The 25,429-nt window shown below is 42.4% G+C and overlaps 1 protein-coding gene and 1 long non-coding RNA gene across 2 annotated transcripts; one reads left to right on the top strand and one right to left on the bottom strand.

Annotated features, from left to right (window-relative positions):
• Positions 1–4,738: 4,738 nt before the first annotated feature.
• LOC143518860 (scavenger receptor cysteine-rich domain-containing group B protein) lies at positions 4,739–24,845 on the top strand. Its single transcript, XM_077011695.1, has 12 exons — positions 4,739–5,170; positions 7,843–7,987; positions 8,870–8,902; positions 10,369–10,398; positions 11,255–11,557; positions 12,878–12,949; positions 13,277–13,591; positions 13,861–13,938; positions 14,383–14,451; positions 16,431–16,745; positions 22,523–22,609; positions 22,966–24,845. The coding sequence occupies exons 2-12, from the start codon at positions 7,873–7,875 to the stop codon at positions 23,280–23,282; spliced, it is 1,734 nt and encodes a 577-aa protein (XP_076867810.1). The 5' UTR covers positions 4,739–5,170; positions 7,843–7,872; the 3' UTR covers positions 23,283–24,845.
• On the bottom strand, positions 19,148–20,743 carry LOC143518862 (uncharacterized). The gene is made up of 3 exons (XR_013132290.1): positions 20,268–20,743; positions 20,087–20,162; positions 19,148–19,937 (listed from the first exon to the last, which is right to left on the bottom strand). It is a non-coding gene; the product is annotated as an uncharacterized LOC143518862 (long non-coding RNA).
• Positions 24,846–25,429: the final 584 nt, after the last annotated feature.

Genomic DNA, 25,429 nt, shown 5'->3' with positions numbered 1-25,429 from the left:
GAGAGAGAGACAGACAGACAGAGAGAGAGAGAGAGAGAGAGAGAGAGAGGACACATTGCACATTTCTCAGTAGCTATATCATGTTAGAGGTTACAGATTGTGTGTGTGTGTGTGTGTGTGTGTGTGTGTGTGTGTGTGAGGCTATAGTTTGTACACAGTTATAGCCTGTGGGAGTGTGCGGTTGAGACTTAGAAGAAGTTATGGGTCGTGAGTGTGACTTTATAGCTTGTGAGAGGTTACAGCCTGTGGGTGTGTATGATTATAGCCTTTATGAGCACAAATTTAAGCCTGTAAAAGTGAGGAGGACAACTTGGGGAGAATGTAAGATTACAGCTAGACAGAGTGCCTTCAGAGTATAAGCATCCTCAAGAAAGATTACCAGGCTGTTTCTAGAACAACAAACATGAGCTATTTTGTGTCTGCACGTGTTTTGTTCTCAGGCCCGTTGACAGTCTTGCTAGGGCCCGGGACAAGAAAGTCTAATGTGCCCCCCCCCCCCCCCCCCCCCCCCCCCGCGCACGTCATTTGAATTTCGTCATTTGACAATATAGCCACACATCAAAGCTGTTTCTGACAGCTGACTGGTTATATACTTGACGCGTCGCGAGCGGTGCGAGGGTTCGCGCGAAAATGACGTAATCGCAGTGGCACCGACCGTGTGCGAGGGCCTCGCGCGCTGTCCATGCGAGGTCGTGCACCTCTTGACTTTTGTAACTTCGCGCGCGACGCGCTTCAGCGCAATGAACAAAGTCATGTTTGCAGGGTTCATACACCTTTATAATGTGGAATTAAAGCACTTGTACTTCACTTTAAAGGTCAATTTCAATATTTTCCAACACGTTAAACTTAATTGAGTTAAATATTTATACATTTACTCGAAATAATTCGCTTTTTATCACATTATTTAATGGTTGTTTATTTTCAAAACGCCCAATCTTAACGTCTTCACGAGAACTGTTCAGTCAGACAGCTATTTGTTGTGAAACAAAGTAGTTACTTTCAAGCATTTTCAAGTACTTTAGCCTAAATTCCAGCACTTTTCAAACCTGGAACACAATGCAACATTACAATTCGTCAGGTAAATGTTTTCCTTTCTTTTCTGCGCTCCAGATTTCTGTATTTACTTTAACTATCCACCACTGTATTTCCCGCTGTTGTGCGGGTACCAGCCAGTTACGGTCGGTGCTGGATCAAACCATTTTCCAGTGGGATGCGGGGGTGTATGCACTTAATGGAAAATATGCAGATAGGTTAAAAAACATATATTTTAGCCATTGAGTTTATTTTGAGTACAGAATTTTATATTAATGAAAGATTTCAAGATTATTTAAAAATTATAGACTTTAAATAAAAAATAAATTGCTGGGCTCTTTGATGGCCCCCCCTGGCCCTGGGGCCCGGGACAACAGACCCGGTTGTCCCCCCCTGTCGACGGGGCTGTTTGTTCTACTAATATTATTTGAAAATACATTTTTATGAGTCAATTCATCAGTTTCACTCATGTCCAAATGACACAAATAGGGCCTTCTATCCCATATAGACTAGACATGACAGACAGCTAGCTAGCTTGTATGTTGAACAGCAGATTTAACAACTATATAAGGTTATGGAATAATTGGACAATTTGTAAATGTCCTAAAATACACTGTGTCCTGGCAGTGATTCTTCTACACAGCTATCACGTTAGTTGGTAGTGTCATCCCATGAGATCAGGATAGATGAGCCATCCACATCAGTGAAGGCTAAATATCTGATGTTATGAGACCTCTGGGAAATGAGAATTTTGAATTCATGAGTTGTATGAATACTCTGACTGAAAAAACCCAGGAACACTGCTGTACCAGGTTCACTTGTACAGGTTCAAAAAACACAGTCATACAACTGCCATGTCAGTCTTAATGCTGTACCTAAAATGATCCATCAAACAGGCTACCATTTTGTCCACAAATACGGACTTGTGCTAATGGGCCGCCCAATGGAGGATGGGTTCCCTTTTGGCCCTCGTGAGGTTTCTTCCTAATCCCCACCAACATAGGGAGTTTTTCCTTGCCACTGTCACCTTTGGCTTGCTCATTAGGGATCTGGACCTAAACGTAAAGCTGCTTTGTGACAACATGTGTTGTAAATAGCGCTATAGGGCCTATAAATAAATTTGACTTTTACTTTGCAGTGATCAGAAACCGACCATTGATGGATGGTGTAGAGGGTGGTTGGCATCTTGATAATGCATAAGGCATAAAATGTGCATCTAATAAAGTAGCCAATGAGTGGAGCTGGCAGGTTGGGGTTTCTAATGAAGTAGGTTGTGAGGGTACATTTGAGTATAAAACTTTATGTAACATTATGTAACACCTTGTCGGCGTAGTGATTTAGAGGTGGATGCAAACACTGAAATGAACGGGAGTTAATGTTGATAGAGTCTTCATACACAACATACTGCTCATTATCAGGGTAGTCAGTACATTCTGACAGGGACGTGAAACCTACACGTACATTACATTACATACATTGCTAACATACGGCTAAGAACAAGACCACGAATACAGAGATAGGCTACAATGAACACAACAGCTGTGGAATAGAAACACTAAGTGAACGAAGAGTACCTGAAAACACGGAGAGTAAATTGACAAGAAAGTAACTCAGAACACAGGGGGTAGCTAACAAGTGGGCTGAGTTATAAATCAGAAAGACGGACTAGAAATGGTAGGAACACATGGCAAAATAAACAAAGGAACACAAGGTAACCAGGAAGTATGAGAAACTGAGTTTGACAGGCAGGTGAGGGCGGAGCCATAGATTAATGTGTTGGCCTTGGATGTGCAAACTGAAGTGATTACCAAATGCCCTTGTGATTTTCTGTAGATGAAGAACACACATTCAAACATATAAAGTAACAGAGCCTGTTAACATTTTGCTCTCAAAAGCCTTCAGATGTCCCTTAGGAGGACTGCTTATCACACTAAGAGGGAAAGAAGTCTCTTTCATTTATCACGGCTGGAGTTCACTGAGACCTTTAATTATGATTATGGCTTCTCCGTTTCCAAAAGTGTTCTCTCATAGGTTGAAATGACAATAACCTGGTACAAAGACGTGAAAAGCATGGGGTGACCTCCATTTGTTGTGAAATTGTCCCATTTACTTTGAAAGATGTGTGAAAATGTCCCATTTCCAAACACAGCAGTGGACTTTGCAGGCTGGTTTATGGGAGACATTAAGTAAGTATTTTGTGTAATTTTGGTGTGATTATGTGTGTATCACAACCCACTGGGAGACGGTTTAAGATAACAGATTAATGACCAAATGTACAGAACCATATGGCTATACAGCTTAGTGTGTTTATCATGCTAGATTAAAATGAGCATCAAACAGACATGCTTCAACTGGAGCATTGACTGTGCAGGAGAAATACATTATAATGGTTGTGGAGGCTGTCAAAATGTTGGTCTAACAACAACTACAACTGAAAGGAAAAGTTCCAAGCCTCTTTATTAACCAATTGAAACTAAGGATCTTTCTTACTTGACTTGATCTCTCAGAGAAGGGTAGTGCTGTTGTCAGAACCACTAGAGACAAATCCAATCAAGACAGACTTGTAGCGTCTGAGTCCATTAGTGGCCAAGGTCAAGATGAGACAGGGACTCCTGATCTCCTGAGTCCAGTAGTGGCTGAGAATGAGATGAGACTGAGACTTGATATTTTCCATAAATAAAAATAATTTTAAAAATTATATGAATTAATGTTTTATTCATTGTACATTGTACATTTTAATCAAACTAAGACATTGTAACTTTTGTAAGCCAATGATGGTAATGCTATTCTGTGTCCCTTCTTCACTAAAACATATTCAGATGTCACCACATAAAACCAACTGACTATAAATCAATAACACATTTAATAATTTATCATTAAATGAAAACATAGCAATAATATTTCAGTCTGCAAAAACGATCCAGATAAGCCATAATGGAAAAGAACGATTATGCACTCAACCAGTAGTGAACAGACTTCTGAGCTGCAGAGAAAGTTCTGTGGCCGGTGACTATGTCAGTGAGAGACAAACTCCCCAGACAGCTAATGAATATTCAAAAACAAACTAGCAAACCATAAAACACCAAAACCAACAAAACTAACAAGAGGCAGCATCAATCTTTCACCAGTACACTGGAAGACAAACATTATTATTTTACAGCTTTTGCTATATCATAAAAGATAATTTATATTAATAAAATATATTGATAACATTAATGAAAGCTAGCAAAAACTGATAAATATCCCAAATTAATGTCTATGTCTAGAAATGAGATATTGTTAATACTCAACGATGATTAAAAAAAAAGTTCAGTTTCTAAATCCCTCAGGCAAAGGCACTGCACTTGGCTGGTTTCAAGAACGTTTTCTCTTCAAATGATGCTGAAACTCAGACAAGATCAAGACTATCTTGCCTAAAGTCTGGAGAAATATACCACTAGAGTAAAGCTCTTTAAGAAGACGAGAGTGACAGAAAGGAAGAGATTTATCTATCAGATGTGGTTACATTGATTGTCTAATTTCCCTTTAATACTCTGAGGTAGCTCACCATGGCACAGAACTTAGTTATACACCCCCCCCCCTCCCCCCGATAAACACACACACACACACACACACACACACACACACACACACACACACACACACCCACACACACACACACACACACACACACACACACACACACACACACACACACACAAGTACAGGAGCAGGACTGCCCCTGCCCAGGACACAGCCTGAAACTAGAGATGCTCAGCTACCTGTGCAGGGCTGGTTTCCTCTTGCCATACCCTCGCCACTCCTCCTCCAGCACCCGGCGGATAGGTGTCAGGGCATACGTTAACCTACGGCGCCCGCGCTGTGTTCAGGTTACATAACCCCTAGGAGTGGCACTTCTAGTCCTGGAAGGTGACGGAGATGACAGACCCCATATCCGTGTGGCCAAACAACCGTTTTTTCCCCCCTCCTTCTCCTGTGGAAAGTTCATGTTTAATTCTGAGAGGTGGAGGACTGTCCTGCCAGGTACCAGCCATCTGAAATTGTAGGACAAACCTTGCCCTGATTTTTTTTTAAACCTGACAAAACTAATTTTGTGGGGATTCTATTGTTCTGGTGTGGGGTGACAAGGCTGTACAAGGTAGGCTATGTTTTCATCTCACTGATCTTTCTCACCATTTAGCATTTGCTTCTGTAACACTAAAGGAAACAGCCCTTAAAATGAACATAAAATACACTTCATGCATTATGGTTTAAAAATATAGCTTAATTTCTGATTTTGCTTTTTCACTCTTGGCTGATAAAAATAATTAAAAAAATATGTGATAACTAACAAAAAGAACTGAAGAAAACTTGCAAATTCTTTCACAGAAATGTGCATAGAAATGGTATTTAATTTTGCCTTCGCGCTTTAATAGAAAACAATGTTAATGCGCTGTTATTAATTCAAACGAAACGGCCTGATAAACACACTGACAGATTCCAGAGTCCTGACTGAGGAAAAGACGCGAATGTGAGAGCCCGTTCATCCACGACTTTTTAAAGGCGATATTTTTGTGTGCGCCCGAGATCTTTCAGCCATTTCTCAGCGTCGCGAGGAGAAGAGAGAGAGGGAGGGGAAGCACCGGGCGACACAAAAGGCGACATTATTCCGCCGGTCCTCGCTGCACACAGCTATGAATGGCGTATTGAAAAACGCAACATTGGGGACTAGATAATTTTTCATGACTCATAACTGACGCGTTTGTCCACGGACTCGCAGCGCTCGACGAGAGCGACGCGCAAAGTCGGCAAGCCCTAATTGCACTGACAATGCGCTCTGTGACAGGCTTTCTAGAAGCAGATCAACACGCTGCCGTCCTACTCCATGCAGTGAGACAGTGACCATCTAATGGGACAATGTAGAAGACAAGTGAGATGCGCTAATGTACAAAGTCCCGGAGCTAATGACTTAGTGCTTACTGAATCTAATGATGTGTGCCGTTGTGGAGGGCATACAAAAACACGCAGTGAATGAATACCCCTGGAAAGTTAGAGCCCCATGACAGAGAATAGCACTAAACTGGTTTTAGACTGAGGGAGAGGGCTCATTCTGTGCTCTGCTGTAACAGAACAGGTGTATCAGAAAGATTCATCTGAATTTGACCATCTGGGTTTGGAATGGAAGAAGTTTTGAATATTTTGTGTCATCGTCTATGGTATCAAGGTGCTGCAGGTTCCGAGCCTGGTGAACGTGTGTTCTGACGTTCATTTGAAACGCACATCTCATCTGTGCAGAAGTTCTTTTCCTGTCTCCCTGGTTCCCTTGGTGACCGCCCTCACCACCCAAATCCCTTCCTCTCCCTCCGTACCTGGAGAGAGAGAGAGACTGGAGAGAGACCTGGAGAGAGAGAGACCGGAGGCGCCGTGCTGGTGTCATCAGCTGCCTAAGCGCTCTGGAGAGCCCCAGTGACAGATGCAGGAAGCAGCGCTCAGGGCCTGACGACGGGCGGCCGCCAGCAGCAGAAACCACTTTTTGTGTGCTCTCGCTCCCGGAATGTCCACTATCTGCTCGGCCGGAATATCATGTTCTCCGCTCTTCCCTGGGATACCTAGCCATGGCTCGATGCTAGCCCACATTCCACTGGAAGGTCGGAGGGATTTAGGAAAGAAAAATACAAAAAATAAAAGGGAAAATTTTAAAAATTAATCTCCGCATCTTGGGCACAGCTGCCAGTGTACGTGAATTAGGAACATGCAAGAGCTTTTGGCCCTACGTTGAGGTTTCAGCTTTGCGGTGCTTCTGAGTGTTTATGGCCTACAGTAAACCAGTCGGATTGCTGTCCGAGGATTCTGCCATTTCTCTAAGCATCATCGTGCTTTTTGCAAAAAACAAAACAAACAAAACACCATACCAAAACCATTATAATAATAAACACATCATGGGATCAAAAAAGTCAAATAAGCAGCAGAAATTGTGTTTAAAAATAGGTCTAACTGATATATAGGCTAGGGATAATGGGGGTGGGGGGGTGGGGGGTTGCATGTATGTGCCTCTCCATCAGTTTATTTGGACCTAGGTATGCTATTAGCCTTGAGGATGGCTTCATGGTGGTATTGCATGTATGTGTGAATGCAGGAGTCTGGGGAAAATAGGCCAATGCTACACAACAGGTTGAATACTTGGGCATACACCAGCTGGTTACACACACACACACACACACACACACACACACACACACACACACACAACACACACACACACACACACACACACACACACACACACACACACACACATACCCTTACCTAAAGGGTAGCTAGTGCCAAATGCACCCCACTACTGAAGAAACACTTAATCAGTGTAGTGTCAACAGTGTCAGTAATCTACGATTAAACCACAATGCATTTGCCCAAGCTATAAGTTGACTTCCTGTCTTCTTGTGGTTATGAGATTATAGACTTTCGTCTGTCCTCTGTTTTCTCCTCTTTAGGTTCAAATTTCAAATGGCTCAGTATTTGATATTTAGTGCACAATTAACTTGTGCCCTACATAGCTAGTACACTTGACGTCAAAAGTGGAGTCATTTGGGATTCAGCTACACACTAAACCCACAGCCGCCATCCTGCAGGCTGTAGATTGGTTGCTTTTATTTAACCCTCAATATACTGTGGAGATAAAGAACTCAAATGAGTATGGACCGAAGACTGGTGATGGTCCAGACTACAGTGTAGTGTGTAATGGGAGAAGATAAGAGATTCTGTTGGATATTCATGCTGGAAAATGTGTGTGTGTGTGTGTGTGTGTGTGTGTGTGTGTGTGTGTGTTATCAGGCATCCAGGCAGGTCCTCTCTCAGACTGCCATGCGACACCAGGGTGTATCGCGCCACGTGTGTAGGCACTGGAGAACTGCCACATGTGTGCTCATGGGCTTACTGTTCTCACTGGTTCTGTTGCCCCTCACTTCACTGCAGTTCAGTGAGTACACTGTGTGTGTGTGTGTGTGTGTGTGTGTGTGTGTGTGTGTGTGTGTGTGTGTGTGTGTGTGTGTGTGTGTGTGTGTGTGTGTGTGTGTGTGTAAAATTTGATTTATATGTGTTCCTGAAATCAATGGCAGCAACATCTCTAAGAAGAACTTATAAATGGTAGGAGTCAGATTGATTTGTCTTAGTAAGCAAAATGTATGCTTTTGGAAGTGAAAGGGCATGTGTAATGTGTGTGTGTGTGTGTGTGTGTGTGTGTGTGTGTGTGTGTGTGTGTGTGTGTGTGTGTGTGTGTATGTGTGTAAAGTGCATGAAGTGCAATAGGGCTCCCTGCTTCTGGCAGCAGGCCCAGTCTCCTTCTGTGCATGTGGCCATCAATGTCACACCTTAATGACCACAGTGACATTTTCACATTTACTCGTACTGGTCCATCAGTCATGAGTGTTTAGTTCAGGGCTAAACCCATCTAAACACACAGAGAGATGCTAGCTGTGTTGGAGCACCAGTGCCAACCTCAGCGCGGGAGCTGAATGGTTTGTTACCCCATAAAGATCTTAGTGCTTGTGTCAGCCAGTAGTCGCCGTGGCATCAACTTCATGAACTTTGCTTTGTTCTCTGCCTTTCTTCTCTCGTCATGAGTTTGTGAACAACTGTGCGTTAATGTTGCATTGAAATCATTATAGATTATTGTATCTATATGTATTTATTATATCTAAACTATTAGATTTTATTACATCAAATATATTTAACTTACTGTAAATGTCATGGTTAACTATAAAGTAGATATGATGTCATCACACAGCTATGCTCTTAATTACTATGCTGGAACACGGTTTATCTGCTTTGCTTTGACTCCTTCCCCTTTATTTCTGTGCAGGAGACCACAAATTAACAAAGCGATCTGTCCCAGGTAAGTCTCCGCCCTCCAGTCTCCGCCCTCCAGTCTCCGCCCTCCAGTCTCCGCCCTCCAGTCTCCGCCCTCCAGTCTCCGCCCTCCAGTCTCCGCCCACTTACATCACACATGCTAACAGGGCTTCTTAACGTAGTAGATACATTTATGAGTGAGATCATGCGTGTGTTCCCTGGGAATGGAACCTGTGACAATGGTGACAGTGCTTGTCCCGGCTCCAAAAAATGAATACAGGAATATAAAATATGAAAATTCAGCTGCGTATCTGCAACTGTTTATATTATCTACAATTACATAATGTAATTTAGCAATAAAGTCTTGATCTTGTTTGATATTTGATATATATAAATATATATATAATAATTATACGCAGTGCACTCCATCCTCCCAGTGTGCGTGTGTGTGCGTGTGTGCGTGTGTGCGTGTGTGCGTGTGTGTGTGTGTGTGTGTGTGTATGTATGTGTATATATATGTATGTGTATATATATATATATATATATATATATATATATATATATATATATATATATATATATATATATATATATATATATATATATAGTTTCTTGGGAAAGATATGTTGTTTGAATTTCTTCAACAACATATTATTAGCCGCAGATGTTTTGACATCCCAGAAGCGTCACTGGTCTAGACGGCCTATCCAGAGCACTGGCCCCAAAGGGTCCCTTGCATTCTATAATAAGAGTATACATGGAATACAGGCTTTGATTTAAACAGGTCCCGGTTGCACTGACCACTATGGACCAAGAGCCTGACAGTACATCTCTGTAGGGAGAAAAGAATGCCACAACTGTCTAAACACCCTTTTAATACAAATCAAAACAAGGGCTCACATATAACGAAGTAAAGTGCCAGACAAAGGTTGCCAACAGAAGCTGGACAAAGTCTCCTAAAGACCTCCAGAAAACATAAAATAGAGAAACATCACAGCAGACAAGTCATGTGACGAGAGATGTGGCTGACGGGCAGTGAAGTGCGAGATCCGTGGCCTTTCTTATAAGAACGGAAAAGGTTTTCTCTGAGTGGAAGGACACATTGTTGGAGCAAGCATATTGATTTAGCTTATTAAATAAGTATCTGCATAATTACACAATAAATATATTCAAAAGAAATACAACTACAAGAATCCCTCCCAGGTTCCTTCTTTACAATTCCATCTGATTAATGATTGATTGTTTAGCTGTGCCATCCAGTGCTGAAGTAAAGCATATCTGCACATAAAGGATATCTGCAGTGTATAAAAACTGTTTCTGTAGTGGGTCCAGTGCTAATATATACTGAGCTAAATTGTCTTCTTGTTTTGCTATGTCTAAAATTACAGGAAAAAGATATAGTAGATACTGAGTACTGTAACCATGGAAAGCCAAAAACCTCCTTTCAACAAATAATTTCACTGAAATGTTTTTCGGTCTCCCCCCCCCCCCCTCTCTCTCTCTCTCTCTCAGACATTACAACAGCTTCCAACCAGTCACAAGGTGAGAGACTTGTTCTGTGTTAATGAACTTTCTTCTTACACACACACGCACACACACACACACACACACACACACACACACACACACACACACACCCACATTCGCAGCCTTGAAGGATTACATCCAATGTAATCAAAATGCACATTCATGCACACACTGACCCTGCAGTGACTGAGGCAGACAGAAAAAAGGAGAGATGTGAAGGAGAGGGAGGAAAGATCACATCAACCTCCAGGCCACAAAAAACAGGGCTCTGCCCCTGCTCTCAATTTACATAATCCCCTTTTCCATCACTATGCCACCTCTCTCTCTCTCTCTCTCTCTCTCTCCCATCCTGATCATTTCTGGGAGTCATATTTCATATTCAACATTATTTTGGGCCTTAAATCAATGAGGATTAGAGGCATTCTTGTCACTATTAGCTACAATTATATGAGATGCATGCAGCCTCCTCCCTTGCGTTGGGAGTAAAGGACAGTGAAGGGGAAACTTAGACAGGTTTACATAGACACCGGGCCTCTGGACTATAACATATGGATTACATACACACTGTAAGGTGTTTCCTCGCATTTCTGAATAGGGCAGTAGGCAGAAAATAAACAAATTGAGATTCAAAAAGGGGTTTCATTACTTTGCTGTCTTTGTCATGTGACTGTCTCCACCCAATGATATAATGATGTTCTGGAAGCCTTTCACCAAAAATTTATTTTCCTTCCCCTCCTCCATCTCACCCCCCCCCCCCCCCCCCCCCCCCCACACACACACACACACACACACACACACACACACACCCCTGCCACATGTGTGTTGGTTGTGCTGTCACTCACCCGTGCTTCCTCCTCTGTTCCCCGGGCAGTGCGGTTGGTGAACGGTCAGACCCATTGTGAGGGGCGCGTGGAGGTGCTGCATGAGGGCGTGTGGGGCTCGGTGTGTGACGACGACTGGGACATGGTGGACGCGGGCGTGGTGTGCAGGCAGCTGGGCTGTGGGCGGGCGGCCGCCGTGGGCAGCAGCTCCAGGTACGGCCAGGGCCCCGGGCCCATCCTGCTGGACAACGTGGACTGCAAGGGCACAGAGATGCACCTGGGCCAGTGCGGCAGCCAGGGCTGGGGCGTGCACAACTGCTACCACTACGAGGACGTGGCCGTCATCTGCAAAGGTGAGAGGGGTCAACGGCGGACATGCCGGTGAAAACCCTGCATCGCAATGAAGCATGAACCTGAACCATGTGCATCATCTTTGTGCAACATTAAAAATGTATTAAAGAGTTGTCAGGCTAACAATAGACACAAATGATGGTCACATCATGGAAGAAAATTATTGATGTCAAGCTCTGTAGGCCAGATACAGATTTGGGGTGTAGTTTTACATGCTGAGGGCCACTGGTAAGTCACACAAATGAACAGAAGGTGTGTGCAAGCTGGTTTTGTGCTCTCATTTACTAAAGAGTTGTAGTTCTGTATAAGTAAGTCTGCGTGTACTGGGTTCCACCAAACCCTAAGGCTTAGAGATGTGATAGATGTTCCTAATGAAGTAATTTGCTAATTAGAGCGATAGAGTCACTGTTTAATCATTTGGGATCAGAGCTCTCGTCCCACACAATTAAATCACGTCAAATAAGTCCCTGCAGTAAAGAGGAGCATCATTGCCTGACTGTGGTGTAAGTTTCATATCAGTATTGGGAGAACATGTTTTCATAACCTGTGGAATAACTACCAGAGGTGCAGGGGTGGAATGGCACTGGTGCCTCTGGCGGAGGGGGGTTGGGGGGGTTGGCTAAAAATGATGCATAATATCTTGCAGTGCTAATAGGTTCTATGGTGTAGATGTTTATGTAAATGTTAGAGTGCTGGTGTGTACTGGTGATAGCTGTGAAGTAAATTCAAGCTTAAAAGAAAAGCACAGCAGTTGGCTGAATTAAACGCAAACGGCCTATACACGCTCGCTTCAGAAGATTGGACAGATCGCATGGCTTAGCTGTTTTTTAGCTGTTTGGTTAAATTCCCACCTTGCCATTCACTATTGTCTTCTCAGATTTTTCCTTTCTTGGTTTGATGTGGTTGGTGGCAGCAACACTGAATCTGAACACATTTCTCTTAAAAGATGAGTTTAAATGCTACCAATCTACCAGTACAATAGCTAAAAGATGAACTAACATGATGGCTTGATAAGTTAATTAACTGTCATGTTTCCTGTTCTTGGTTCACACAAGAAACTGAAGTTCAGTACAATCTGACATTTGTGAAGGTTCAAATAGCCTGTGGTTAGCAAGCCTTCATAAATGTAGCATCAATAAGCAGCATGCAGACAGAATGTTCAGAATACTTAAAAATTATATGCCATGTTGAGTAATAGCCTCAGACAGTGGGGGATAAAAGCTAGCTGAGTAAACTAGACAGAATGTTATCTGGATATAATACTAACTGGATATCATGTTAACTCTAAGTGTCATGCTGACATTTCTTCCACTTCTCTATAGATAAGACAGTGACAGGGTCTCAAGGAAGTTCCCGGGAGCCTACCACTCCATCTCGTGATAACATTGGTTTAAGTAAGTCATATGAGACACACACATCTAACATGCCTATATATCATGCTATATAGTTAGCCTGTAACTCTAGCCTTTTCCAGTTGTTGCAACTAATATTCATTTTACCAGTGAATGGCCCAACAACATCGTCCTTTGGACCAGAACAAGTACAGGCCGTGACATTCAGTTCAGACACACACATGGCTGATTTTATGGCTTCTATGCTCATAAACGCTAGTACGTGTTTTAAGACGTGTTTGCCTATCCGGGTGACTGGTGGCGCAGTGCCCTCATTTCACAATCACACCTGTGTAACCTCACACACGTTTGCCACCCTGTGTTCTACAGGAGATGGACACGTCCGACTGGCGGGCGTGTCAGACCACTGCCGGGGTCGCGTGGAGATCTACTTCCAGGGCAGCTGGGGGACGGTGTGCGACGACGACTGGGGTATGCGCGATGCCTCTGTAGTGTGTCAGCAGTTGGGGTGCGGATCCGCCCTCGGCTACACCACCAATGCCTATTTCGGCTACGGGACTGGCCTCATCCTGCTCGACAACGTCCATTGCAATGGCTATGAGAGGCAGCTGGCCACCTGCCACAGCCTGGGCTGGGGCATCCACAACTGCGGCCACCACGAGGACGCTGGGGTCATATGCGCAGGTGCGTCGGACAGCTACTGTAGAAAAAGGAGACTGCGTCTGATTGGCAGCTGTTACCATACACCTTTATTAACTGGGCTTGGTGTATTTTTACAATCATGTTAAGTAGTAATGATACAACACAAAATGCCCAAACTTGTAGCATTGAGCGCTAAGCACAACACAATCTCTCTCTCCCTCTCTCTCACTGTCTCACTCTCTCTTTTTGCCTCTCTCTTTCTCTGCCAATTTCTCTCTGCCTCTCTCTTTCCTCTTCTTCTCTCTCTCCAGGGTTATCGACTACCAGTGCTCCCACTCTGAACACAGGGAGCATGGCCCAAACGTCCTTTGATTTCAAAAGCACAGCAGGTATAAACTGCATATATATGTGTGTATATCTTCACCTGCTGATCATAGGCACATATGGGTGAATGCTGAGCCAGACTAGTGCTGCTGACTGCTGTGTATGCTGGTCTACTTTGGCATTCACGGTGGACTGAAGTGAATAGTCCATCTGTTACACTCACGTGTACACACACACACACACACACACACACACACACACACACACACACGTATTCTCACACAGACACATGCACTCAAATACACAACAGGAGGAGTCACTTTTCTCAGAACGTAGTCTCTTGCATTTCCCTTTAAGCTCACCAGAGGGCACTATTTGCAGAATGAATAACACTACCTACCTCAGTCAATATGTATTCTCTTATTTCAGTACCTATCTTCCTTCTCCTCCTCTTTTCTATTTTCATCTTTACCTCACTGAATCACAAATTTTTCTCTCCCTTTCCTCAGCAACGGAAGTCACTGTTCCAGTCACTGGGGTGACACTGACCACACCCACCACATCCTTAGCCACAAGAGGTAGATGCACCACAGACTGTCACCTGCTAGGTCATGCTATCAGAGTCCCTATATCAAATATTCAGATGTATCATATAAACACCAAAGTTTTGTGGAAGGAAATGGCCAGCATTCACTTTAAAACAGCAGTGGTGCAATCTGATCCAAGTGGCTTTCACCAATCACTGAGCACTAGTTCATGAAAAGATCTGGTCGGCAAACTTCAGTCCTTCCTTCAGTTTCTCCAGGGCACTTAGTTCCACACACACAGTGGATGCAGAAAGTATTCAGACACCTTTACTTGCAGCACACTTTGTGCTTTGGGTTTGACTTTGAACGGATATTATTTTTACCCATAAATTTACCCTTAAAACTGTGGTTGGTAGGATTGAGAAGAGAGTGCAGCTTGAAAATTCAAATGAGTACAACTACCAGGACACGCCCCCTCCCTCTCTGCGGTGCTCCAGCTCTGCCTCCAAAGCCCCTCGCCCCAGGGGAGGCTGCTGCGCACGTTGTGAAATGTCAACATTGCTGGTCGACAAACAATCATCTTTTAGACATGAAATAAACCTTTTAGACATGAAAAGTAATCAGCAATCTATTCAGCAGAAGAATGCACTTATGTCAGTGCTTGGACAGTTTTTGATGACAGATCACGAACGGACTGTGACGTCAAAGTAAAATGAGGAATGTACTGTACTGTTACTGTAACCATTAGCATCTCAGTGTTGTGTGTGTGTGTGCTGCTCTGGTGTGTTTGTCCTTGTTTTACCTTGGGCTCAGTCTAGTTCTTTATTTTTGGCATCCTTCTCTTTACTTGTCACCTGTCTGTTTGCCTTTGTCGTGTGAGCTGTTGTTGGGAATATGGAGTGACGAGCAGTGGAGTCCCTCCCACTGAGTGAAAGCATGGCCTGAGCACAAGCATCCATTGGCACTTCGTTAGACACTCCCCAGGCTCTGATTGGTTGATATGACTCAGGTGTGTTGGACTCATGGAAATGGAATCAGGAAGACTGCGTGGGGCTAGAAGAGACTGATATTTTCATAGATTTTCTATCTCGTGTACTGCTGTCAGGATATAGTGACAAATTTAGGGTTACCTACTGTAGCTTTCATCACCCTTAATGATGAAGTGAAAACATTTTTACAGACATTTGAAAATAAATTAAAACTCAAAATCTGAACTTATTCACAGTATTCAGTATTGAAAGTATTCAGACCCTTTGCCCCTGTGGCACCAATTACAGCTGCACATATTCTTGGATGCATATCTTGGGTCTGTTGATCTGATTCTTCATGGCAGATGTTCTCAAGCTCTGTCAGACTGGATGGCAAGCATCTGTGAACTGCCATCTCCTGGTCTCTCCATAGGCTCTTGCCCTGAAGCTACTCCAGTGTTGTTTTAGCTGTTTGTTGTGTGGAAGGCTGTCACCCAGTCTAAGTTTGCATGTTCTAGAGGAGGTTTTCTTCAGGAATGTTCCTGTATTTGACTGCATTCATCTATCTGTCAGCTGTTACCAGTTTCCTGTTATCAGCACTAAGAAGCACCCCACGTAGCACGATGCTCCCACCACCATATTTCACCATAAGAATGGTATTAGAATTGAATTAGAATGGTATTAGAATGGTATTAGTCAGACGATGTACAGTGCCTTCACTAGACATGGTGTTTGCTGTTCTGCTCAGAAAGTTGAACACGCCAGAGTTCTTTACATGCCATTGGGCAAACTCCATGCAGGCCATCATAAGCTGTGTTTTCAGACGAATAATCTGAATGCTTTCTAAATCCACGGTTACTATTACTGTATTTATTACAGAAAAACAATGCATGCAAAGTGAGCTAGATTGTACAGTAGCCTGCAACTGTCATGGCTATGATAGACTCTATCATACTGTGTTGGCAACATTGACAGCTCACTGGCTGATGAAAGATTTAGACTGTGTATTTACACTCCTCTTTCTTTCTCTTAATTTCTCCATCATGGCATACTTCCCTTCAGACAAGCCCACTGTCCGCCTGGTTAATGGCAACAACAGCTGCCAGGGCCGCGTGGAGGTCTCCCACAACAACATCTGGGGCACGGTGTGCGATGATGACTGGAAACTGGAAAACGCCCAGGTGGTGTGTCGACAGCTGGGGTGTGGCCCTGCCCTTGCTGCCCTGCCCCTGGCCTACTTTGGGTACGGCACCGGCCTCATCCTGCTGGACAATGTGGACTGCCAGGGCAATGAGAGGACACTGGAGGACTGCTTTAACCTGGGCTGGGGACAGCAGAACTGCGGGCACCATGAAGACGCCAGCGTCATCTGCTCCAGTAAGTATGAGCAACTGGAGTATTGCACTATTAATGTTTCTGCAGTGCACTTACATGAAAAGAATGAGGATGTAAAAAATGCATTGGTTTGTCACTATGTACCATTTTGACCAAGCATATAAATGCAGGATATACTTCAGACTTCAGTCATGTCTTATTGCTTTGAGATCAGGTAAGCAAGATCAAAACAAGCACATTCCATTCAGAATAGATGCCTAGTGTAATGCAACCCAAGGAACTGGTCAGAGTCGGATCGAATAGCATAGAGTCACACTTTATTGAACAGCAGAGAAGTACTGCAGCGATGAGCACGAGGTGCGCTTTAAACGTACAGTCCAGAGAAGCAGGGCAGAGAAGAGTCATCGTTATGCCAGACCATAACTCTACAAGAGGGCAGAGTTGGTGTAAGTCTAGAGGTCAAGCACAGAATGAGGTCTAAAGGGAAGTCAAGGGTCAGAACACAACAGCAAGGTCAGAGAAACGTTCAGTGTGATGCAGTTGGCGTCATGAAGCGATTAGGAGGCAGATGCAAGCGCTGAGAAGAGCAAGATTTATTCAGAGCAAATTCATAAAAGAAGGGTATACATACAGGCCAGGGTACATCAGACAAGGAGTCAAACATAGAAACATACCAAACACGTAGAGACTTCTTAGACATAATTAACCAAAGAACAAACCGAAAAAACTCTAGCAGACTTATGGACACGAACACCAACAACAGGGCTGTACAACAAAGACCAGCAAACTGAATGATCAAACATTGGGAGTAAATACTGTACACTAACAAGGAAGATGTGAGACTGTAACGATGGGCGTGGCAGAAGAACATGAGAAAACCAAACATTAGCACATGAAAAAACAAAGACATGAATGACAGGTGGGCAGGGCTAGAATTGACAGAATGTTCAGCAACATTGCACAAGGAGAAAGTGGCGAGAGGGTTGCTTATGAGTGTGTGAAGGCATGAATAACTAGAGTCAATGGTGAGTCAATTAGTACTCGGGAGATTGTGAACTGGCAGTACAAGAAGTTGAGGCTCTGGGTTGTCGTGACTTCGTATGGAAGAGGGGCTTGTATGGGTTTCATTATACCCATACATTATATAGTCTCATTCATTATATAGTCTCTGGCAACATCACACTACTTTACTGTGTTGATACAGCTTACTATACCAAACAGTCTGTGTTAAACAGTATAACAGTAGAGGTCACCAGCAGGCCTACCACTAGGGGCTTGTAAGTAACTTCTAAACAAGTTAAAGTGTAGAATGTCAGAATTTGTATTTTATACCATAATCAATGATAACATACAACCACCTGTCAAATATTGTATAAATCCTCCTTGGCAGGGTGTATTATCCTGCTCAACCACTTCCATTGGGGAATACCTTTGCCATGAATGGGGTATATTTGGCCTGCAACAATAATTAGGTAGTTGGCACGTGTACAATGGTGGAATGCTTTTCTGCTGCAACACTCATGATTCTGGTACTCATGTGCCCATCGTAGGTGCTTTGGGCAACAGAGATGACACATTTCTATCAGAGCAAGCTTTAACCATTTCTACTTTCAAACCTACATCTGGTTTGAAATCTGGGTGCTGTCCTTAACAGAACTCTTTCAACTGATGCCCATATCCACTCTATTGTTAAAGCTTCCCTTTTCATCTGCACAGTGTTGTTGAAATTCTGTCTTCTATTGAATCTTTCATTTATAATTTCATGTCAAGCTGCCTGGACTATTGCTACTCTCTCAGAATCACTTCACCTTGAAGCAGGAAATGGTGCTAAAACACACCACCCTAGAAGCTGTGGAGTGTATCAGGGCCAAAACAAAGTCACCCAGCTGTATTTCCCTTTGTGAAGTCAAGCTGGAAAGTATGTGCAGAAAAGAAGCAGGAAGTGAAAATGGCTACATTACAACTAGACAGACAGGACAACCAGCATCTCGTGAGTCAGAGGATCACAGACTAGCCATTGTCATCACATTCCAAGTGCTAAAGTTGACAATTTTATTTAAGATTATGTAATTGCCAATTCACTTGGGGAAACTGTCTAAAACGTTCTATGCAAATTGAATAGTGTAGACCTAGACATGTTCTCAAATCTTCTCAAATAAAGCTTATATTCTGCACTTTATCATAATCATTGTGTCATTTTAAATCCAATACCTTGAATTATGTACCCGAAAATAAACTTTGTGCAACTATTGAATTACATATGGAGTGTGCTATTGAATTACATATGGAGTGTGCTATTTCAGTTAATGTTATGATAATGTAACAACAAAGAAATATTTCAGTAAACAAAACAAACGGAAGCAACGCAGCACATGCACTACTATAAAATATTACTATAAAATTAAAATATTTATTTTGCCTTTTATCATTTTTTTATTCACCTTTTTTTCTTTTTGCTTAAGCTAAAAAGTGACCCACTGGTAAAAGTTCCTACAGGATTGGTTTGTTCTTTTCCCTGTCCCCTTCTCACACAGCTTTGGTTCAGAGGGTGTGTGGTGGGCTCTGCATTTAAGTTGACAGATATAGGCCTGATCTGTGCGTTCAGTGTGTCGTGCTGAATGATTTTTTTTTGTGTGTGTTGAGAAATTTGAAACCCAACCCTTTGTGCCGTCTCACATGACATCAATAATTGTTTTTCTGGAAAACCCCTAAATTCTTAACATTTTATTGTGGTAACTTTTATTTACAATAATGTCATATTGTATTTATTTAAATGTATGCATATTTGTTATTGTAGAGTTGTTACATGCAAATAAGCACTTACTGTGAAGATAAACAGCTTATAGGCAGAAAGATGGAAAAATGCATGTGTCACACACACATCCATCATAGAAGTGGGAACAGATTGCCCCAGTGAAGGACTGTATTTAGAGGGCGTGTGGGTTCATTCAAGTTGCAGCATGACGCCTCCATTCATAAAACACACACTGTAACAGTGTATCAAGGTATTCTTCATCGTTCTCTATATAAAGCCCAGCAGTGAACGTGTAGACACACAGACATATGGACACACGTGCTGGCACACACGCATGTACGATTCTTTCTTCATTCAGTCTGAGCCCCAGTGCACTTCCCCCACCACACAAGTACGTCCACCGTCCGGCTGTCAACCCTCGATTCTGCTGAAGCCAGCACTGCTGATTCCTCTGTTCCTCTGTCTCTTCCTCTTCACATCTGAAACACACATGCATGCAAACACACACACACCAAAACAAACGTGCACAACTACTCACACATGCACACAATCACACCCTTACTTTCTGGCTCACATTATGTACACATACGTACACCTAGAAATTAAACACGCTGGCATGCATACTTACACTCTCATCTTTGCAAACCTTTCACCATTCAGAATAGAACGGCTTAGACCAGCTTCACTTATGAGGAGGTGGAGCACTATTGAAAAATGCACAGTCCAATCGGGGGGGGGACAACAACTTCACATGAACAAATGGTATATACATCCAGTCTTATGAGCACCAAACAGATACAGATACACACACCAGACGCTTTCAAACTGCTGTCATAGCACATTCGGGATCCAGTGCAGGAAAACTGCTTGTGTTTTGAAGTGAGAGCCAGTTTTACATTTAAAAGGTTGGTAGTCTGCAGCTATGTTTAAAATCTATGGTTAAGTTACTATAACTGTGACGACTTAGTGAGGCAGGCTTGACGCAAGTGCAGGAGATCTTAGTTTTACAATGATTTAACAAAGCAAGGAAGACTACAACTAAGACATCAAACGCAGATAAACTAAACAAGACTAAAGACATCAACCAAGTAATATTAACTACAATTAGACAGAACAAGGACATAGACCAACAAAGACACATGAAGCAAACCTGCATACTACAAACTAGAGACAAGACATACACAAAACAAGCAACAACACTAGTAACAGACTGCAGGCAAGAAGAACTAGAGAATACTTAATGCAGAACCAAGAACAAAACTACACACAATGACCAGCAAAGTGCAGGGGGAAAACACAGGGTTTAAATACACAGGCTAACGAGCAATCTAACGAGACACAGGTAAAACTAATACACAGGGTGGGGACACAATACAGGGCTGTGAAGGTAGATGCAAAAGGAAATTTCAAAATAAAAGCTCAAAGGGGACCGTGACAAAAACTGACTTTAAGACAAGTTGAAAGGTTGAATTAGAAGTAATATTTACTTAATTGCTCATGTCAGTGCCCACATTTTTCAGATCCGCTCAATTTTTCCCACTAACAACCTTTATGGTTTGACTGGAACAGTGACGTATTCCACAAAGATCAGCAAGCTGCACTCAGTTATCTGCTTCAGGGTTTCTGCCTGAGATTTTTGTATATGCAAGATCTCGGGCAAAAACCATGATTTATATAAAGAAATAATTGGCGGGAAAGGGGCATACATTTACACAATTTACAATTTTTAGAGAATTGCATCTAAACACACAAAGTGTCCTCAGTTGTATGAATTCATATGGAAATTAAGCACAATAATAGGTTGAGAAAATCATTAATACCTAAGAATTATTGTAACTATTATTGTTTGATGTGTACATTAATTTATTTGGATATATCAGTTCATTAGCCAGTTTTATGTATTGACGTTCATTGCGCCAACCAACTACTTGCATTGTACAATCTTCTTGATCCCCACTACTAAAATTATAGTGAAAAGACATTTTTACCGTTTCCAGTCATTATAAGCCTAAACAGGGGTAAAACTAATTGAAAACACACTCACAGATATATTAAAAGACATGAGAAGATGGTGCATTCTCTACCATATCATATCATATCATACCATACCATACCATACCATCGTTTGGCATGAATAGAAGACCTATCCAATGGATAGAGGAAACATGTTTTCAGAGACCACGATCAAGATTCTTTTGCCAATAATGTTCAATGGTTAATATGGGTTCCCGAGAGCCATTCTCTTGTAGCTGTGTGTTGAGCCCAAATCTTAGAGAGACCAACATTATGAAACCGGGCAATACTTATCCATTTACAGGTATCGACGACTCTTGGATTGCTGGCAATTTGTAGCTTTCAGAAGGAATTGGCTGATCGGGGGATATCCCTGCTATGTTTTAGCTCCATAATGCCAGCCATATTAGGTAGAATAATAAAACTGACACATCACTACATCAGATATCTTTATACAGTGAATGAACAGGTCAACATCAAAGTGCAATTTGCAGCAATGGCTAGTTTGCCAAATGTGATTGGAGCAATTGACTGCACTCATATTGCTATAAGAGCAACTAGCAAGAAAGAAGCTGCTTTCATCAATCGAAAGCAATTTTATTCTACAAATGTCCAAGTAATTTGTGATACGACCAACATCCTGTTCAGAAACAAATGGGACATGCCCCATTTAAGTATTCATGACATCATTTGCATGAACCATTTATGGAAAAGTATGGGCGATAAGGAGGTGAAACATGAGGGTTGTTCACTTGCGTACATTTAAAAAACGTTTGTGACTCATAAAGAAGACGCTCAGGTGTACATACAAGCTTTGGTAAAACTGATTTTTTGGGGCTGCACACTATTTCATGGATTTTGTTCACATGCTCACTCCAGAACCCATGCAAAGATTTTTAAACAAGGTCCAGGCTCATGCCAGTTCGGAGATGCAATATTCATCCAGTCAGCTCAGCTCCATTTGGAGCGTTCTGTTGATCAGGGCCAGCCAATACAAAGTATGCTCTGGAAGTACAAGATGAAAAGGTTATTTTTCATGCTTTGTGTTCAGCTTTCTCACCATGGGGAGGAACAGTGATGACGTTTGGAATGACACAGAAGTCTGCCACAGCCCCGGCTCCGAAAGCACCAGCCGAGGGTAAGCGCCTGACCTATGACCCACATTAGACACGACCTATACTAGGGAAGTAAATCCCTCTTTCAGTGGCAGACGTTTCAAAACCCAGCAGGCACGTCTACATATGCGTCACACCAGCTTCTCACACAATAACGCAGTGGGAAGAGATTTCGAGAGTTAGGAGATTTAAGACGACACGCTAGGTTTATGATCACAGTAGGTCTAAGAGCAGCTACATGGTGATCCTGCTTCTTTCTCTCTGACTATATGTCTCTGTCTTTCGCTTTCGCTCTGTATGTGTCTCTTTCTGCCTATCTGTCTCTGTCTCTCTATCTGTCTCTCTCTTTATGTCGGTCTTTCTCTCTCTGCCTTTGTAGGTACACTGAGGTTGGTAGGTGGTAAGTACCGTTGTGAGGGCCGAGTGGAGCTCTTCCACAGAGGTGCCTGGGGAACCGTGTGTGATGACGCTTGGGATCTCAGGAACGCCCAGGTGGTGTGCAGGCTGCTCGGTTGTGGAGACCCCATAGCCGCCCATGGAGAGGCCTTCTTTGGCCAGGGCGTGGGTGCTGTCCTCCTGGACAATGTTAAGTGCAGCGGCAAAGAGAACTCACTCCTGCAGTGCTCCCACATAGCATGGGACGTGCACAACTGTGACCATTCGGAGGATGCCGGTGTGACGTGCACACCCTTGTGATTCCACCCATCAGCTGACTACGCCACTCCACCTCTGGTCTGGCCACTGGCTGGGGAGGGGTGGAGGTATGGGCAACGGGACCTGTGTATATTTTGTAAATACCTGCTCATGCTGTTATAATGAAAATATAGACATTAAATATACAGCAGGAGATAAAACAAAAAATAATGATTACAGATGATGTACTTTAATTATGCACTTTATGAATACCCAAATACATAAATACTGTATATATAAACATACATCAATTGTGAACAACAGTTGATACACAGAGGAAACCAAAGCTTTGAATTTCCCATGTATTTTTCTTAGTGTATTACCAGGACTACCACTACTACTTACTTCCATTCAGATGAAACAGTTTCCCTGTTTAACATACAGCAGTCATAGCTATAGCCCCTAATGCTCTCGTGGTTTTCTACTGGCAAGACCAAATGTAAGTCAGTTTTAGGCAATCTTAAGATTCTTCCAAAAGAAGAAACTTTAGTTAGACTTTTTGGTAGGTGTCCATGTTGAGCAAGCAAATATGTTAATGATTGCATCTTGGGGATCACACTTGTTGGTCATAATCAGATATCTACAAAGGCATGTTCATCTTTGTTCATCAGTGACAATGTCTTTGCAATGTACACGTGATGATCTTTAACCTATTTTGTTACTAGGCCTTTTTGGTGGTGATAGCATTTCTGCTGGACAAAATGTAAGAACAGTCTAGTAGATGATGAAGACTTCCAGTACCACTTTGTTCAGTCAACTATATATTTTCCCGATAATTAATCACAAACTGCTTCCTAACACAGCCTGTTCAGCATATATGATATATACACTTTTAGAATACATATTGGATTACAACTCCTTTTAAAATTGTGAATTTAAAATCAAAGTAGAGTTTGATATTTTTGTATCTAAAATAGTTTCAAAAGGAGTGATAACTTTTGTTACTTTTTGAAAGTTGTCTGAATTATACTGAGTAACTAAAAAGCTATAACAATTAAGCCAAAGGCAAGCTGTCTAGATAGGAACAAAGATATTCTCAGGTTTAACAAATTGTCAGTGAATATTTCAGATGGGGTGGCATCTGCTTTTTTGCCTAATTACTTTAACTGGAAATTATATCAAAGTCTACAAAAGGAAGCACTATCAACTCAAAACTAAGATTTATCCTTGTCTGTTGCTAGTAAAAATGTCCAGAATGGTCTATAATTGATTAGAACAGAATGCATATTTTGTGAAAATGTCTGTTTGAAAATTAAGATTTCATTTGTTAGTATCTGTTTTGGAAGCATACCATGCTGTGCAATGCATTAGAGATATTCCTTCATAGTTAAGAGTGAAAATGGGTCCTTAATTATACATAAATTAACAATTGACACCACAACTGCCTATATTTCTTTAAGAGCATGTGATGCTGACTACATGTTTTCTTATTGTACAGATCTTTATAAAATGTCATGATGAGGTGCCTTGTAAATTTATTATAAGTAATCTCCTGTATGCATCTATCAGGTGCTGTTTATCAAGGAGGGAATGATTTATTATGCTATGTAATATCTCTAAAATACTCTGCAGGAAATGCCAATATAATTCAATAAATATTTATTCTTCTTTCTTGGTGCTTAAAGATATTAAAAGTTTTATCACTTTTTGATGGTATATGTACACCCTTCTCTGTGTGTGTGAGTGTACGTGTGTATGGCCTCTGCTGTTGAGGTCTAAACAGTTAGGATGGGCCTCTCCTGAATTACGGACACCCTGTTACGCTTGGCTACCTCCTTCAGCACATGCACATGCGTATGCGCGTGCACACACACACACACACACACACACACACACACACACACACACACACGCATCCCAAAAACCAGCTGTCTGTTGTTGGACGGTGCCATGGTAAGTTTGGACAATAAGGAAAAGAGGGTGTGGGAGACACAGACGGGCTGTGGTGAGGTTGGAAACGGAGGAGGAGACCTGCACTCTCTTCCCGTGCATCGTGACATAAAAAAAGAAAATGACAATGACATGTAAAACGTTGGTGGTAGCTCACTGAAGAAAACGATATGCTGTCCTCAAGATCACACTGCACGATCCAAGGATTTTTTACAAGCAACCTGCCGTCGGTGTTGATTTTGGGGCGTGTCAGTATTGAA

This window comes from Brachyhypopomus gauderio, chromosome 7 (assembly GCF_052324685.1).
Source record: "Brachyhypopomus gauderio isolate BG-103 chromosome 7, BGAUD_0.2, whole genome shotgun sequence".
NCBI classification, from domain to species: domain Eukaryota; kingdom Metazoa; phylum Chordata; class Actinopteri; order Gymnotiformes; family Hypopomidae; genus Brachyhypopomus; species Brachyhypopomus gauderio.
The sequence above is the reverse complement of the archived record's forward strand: the minus strand, read 5'-3'. Positions and strand labels throughout refer to the sequence as shown.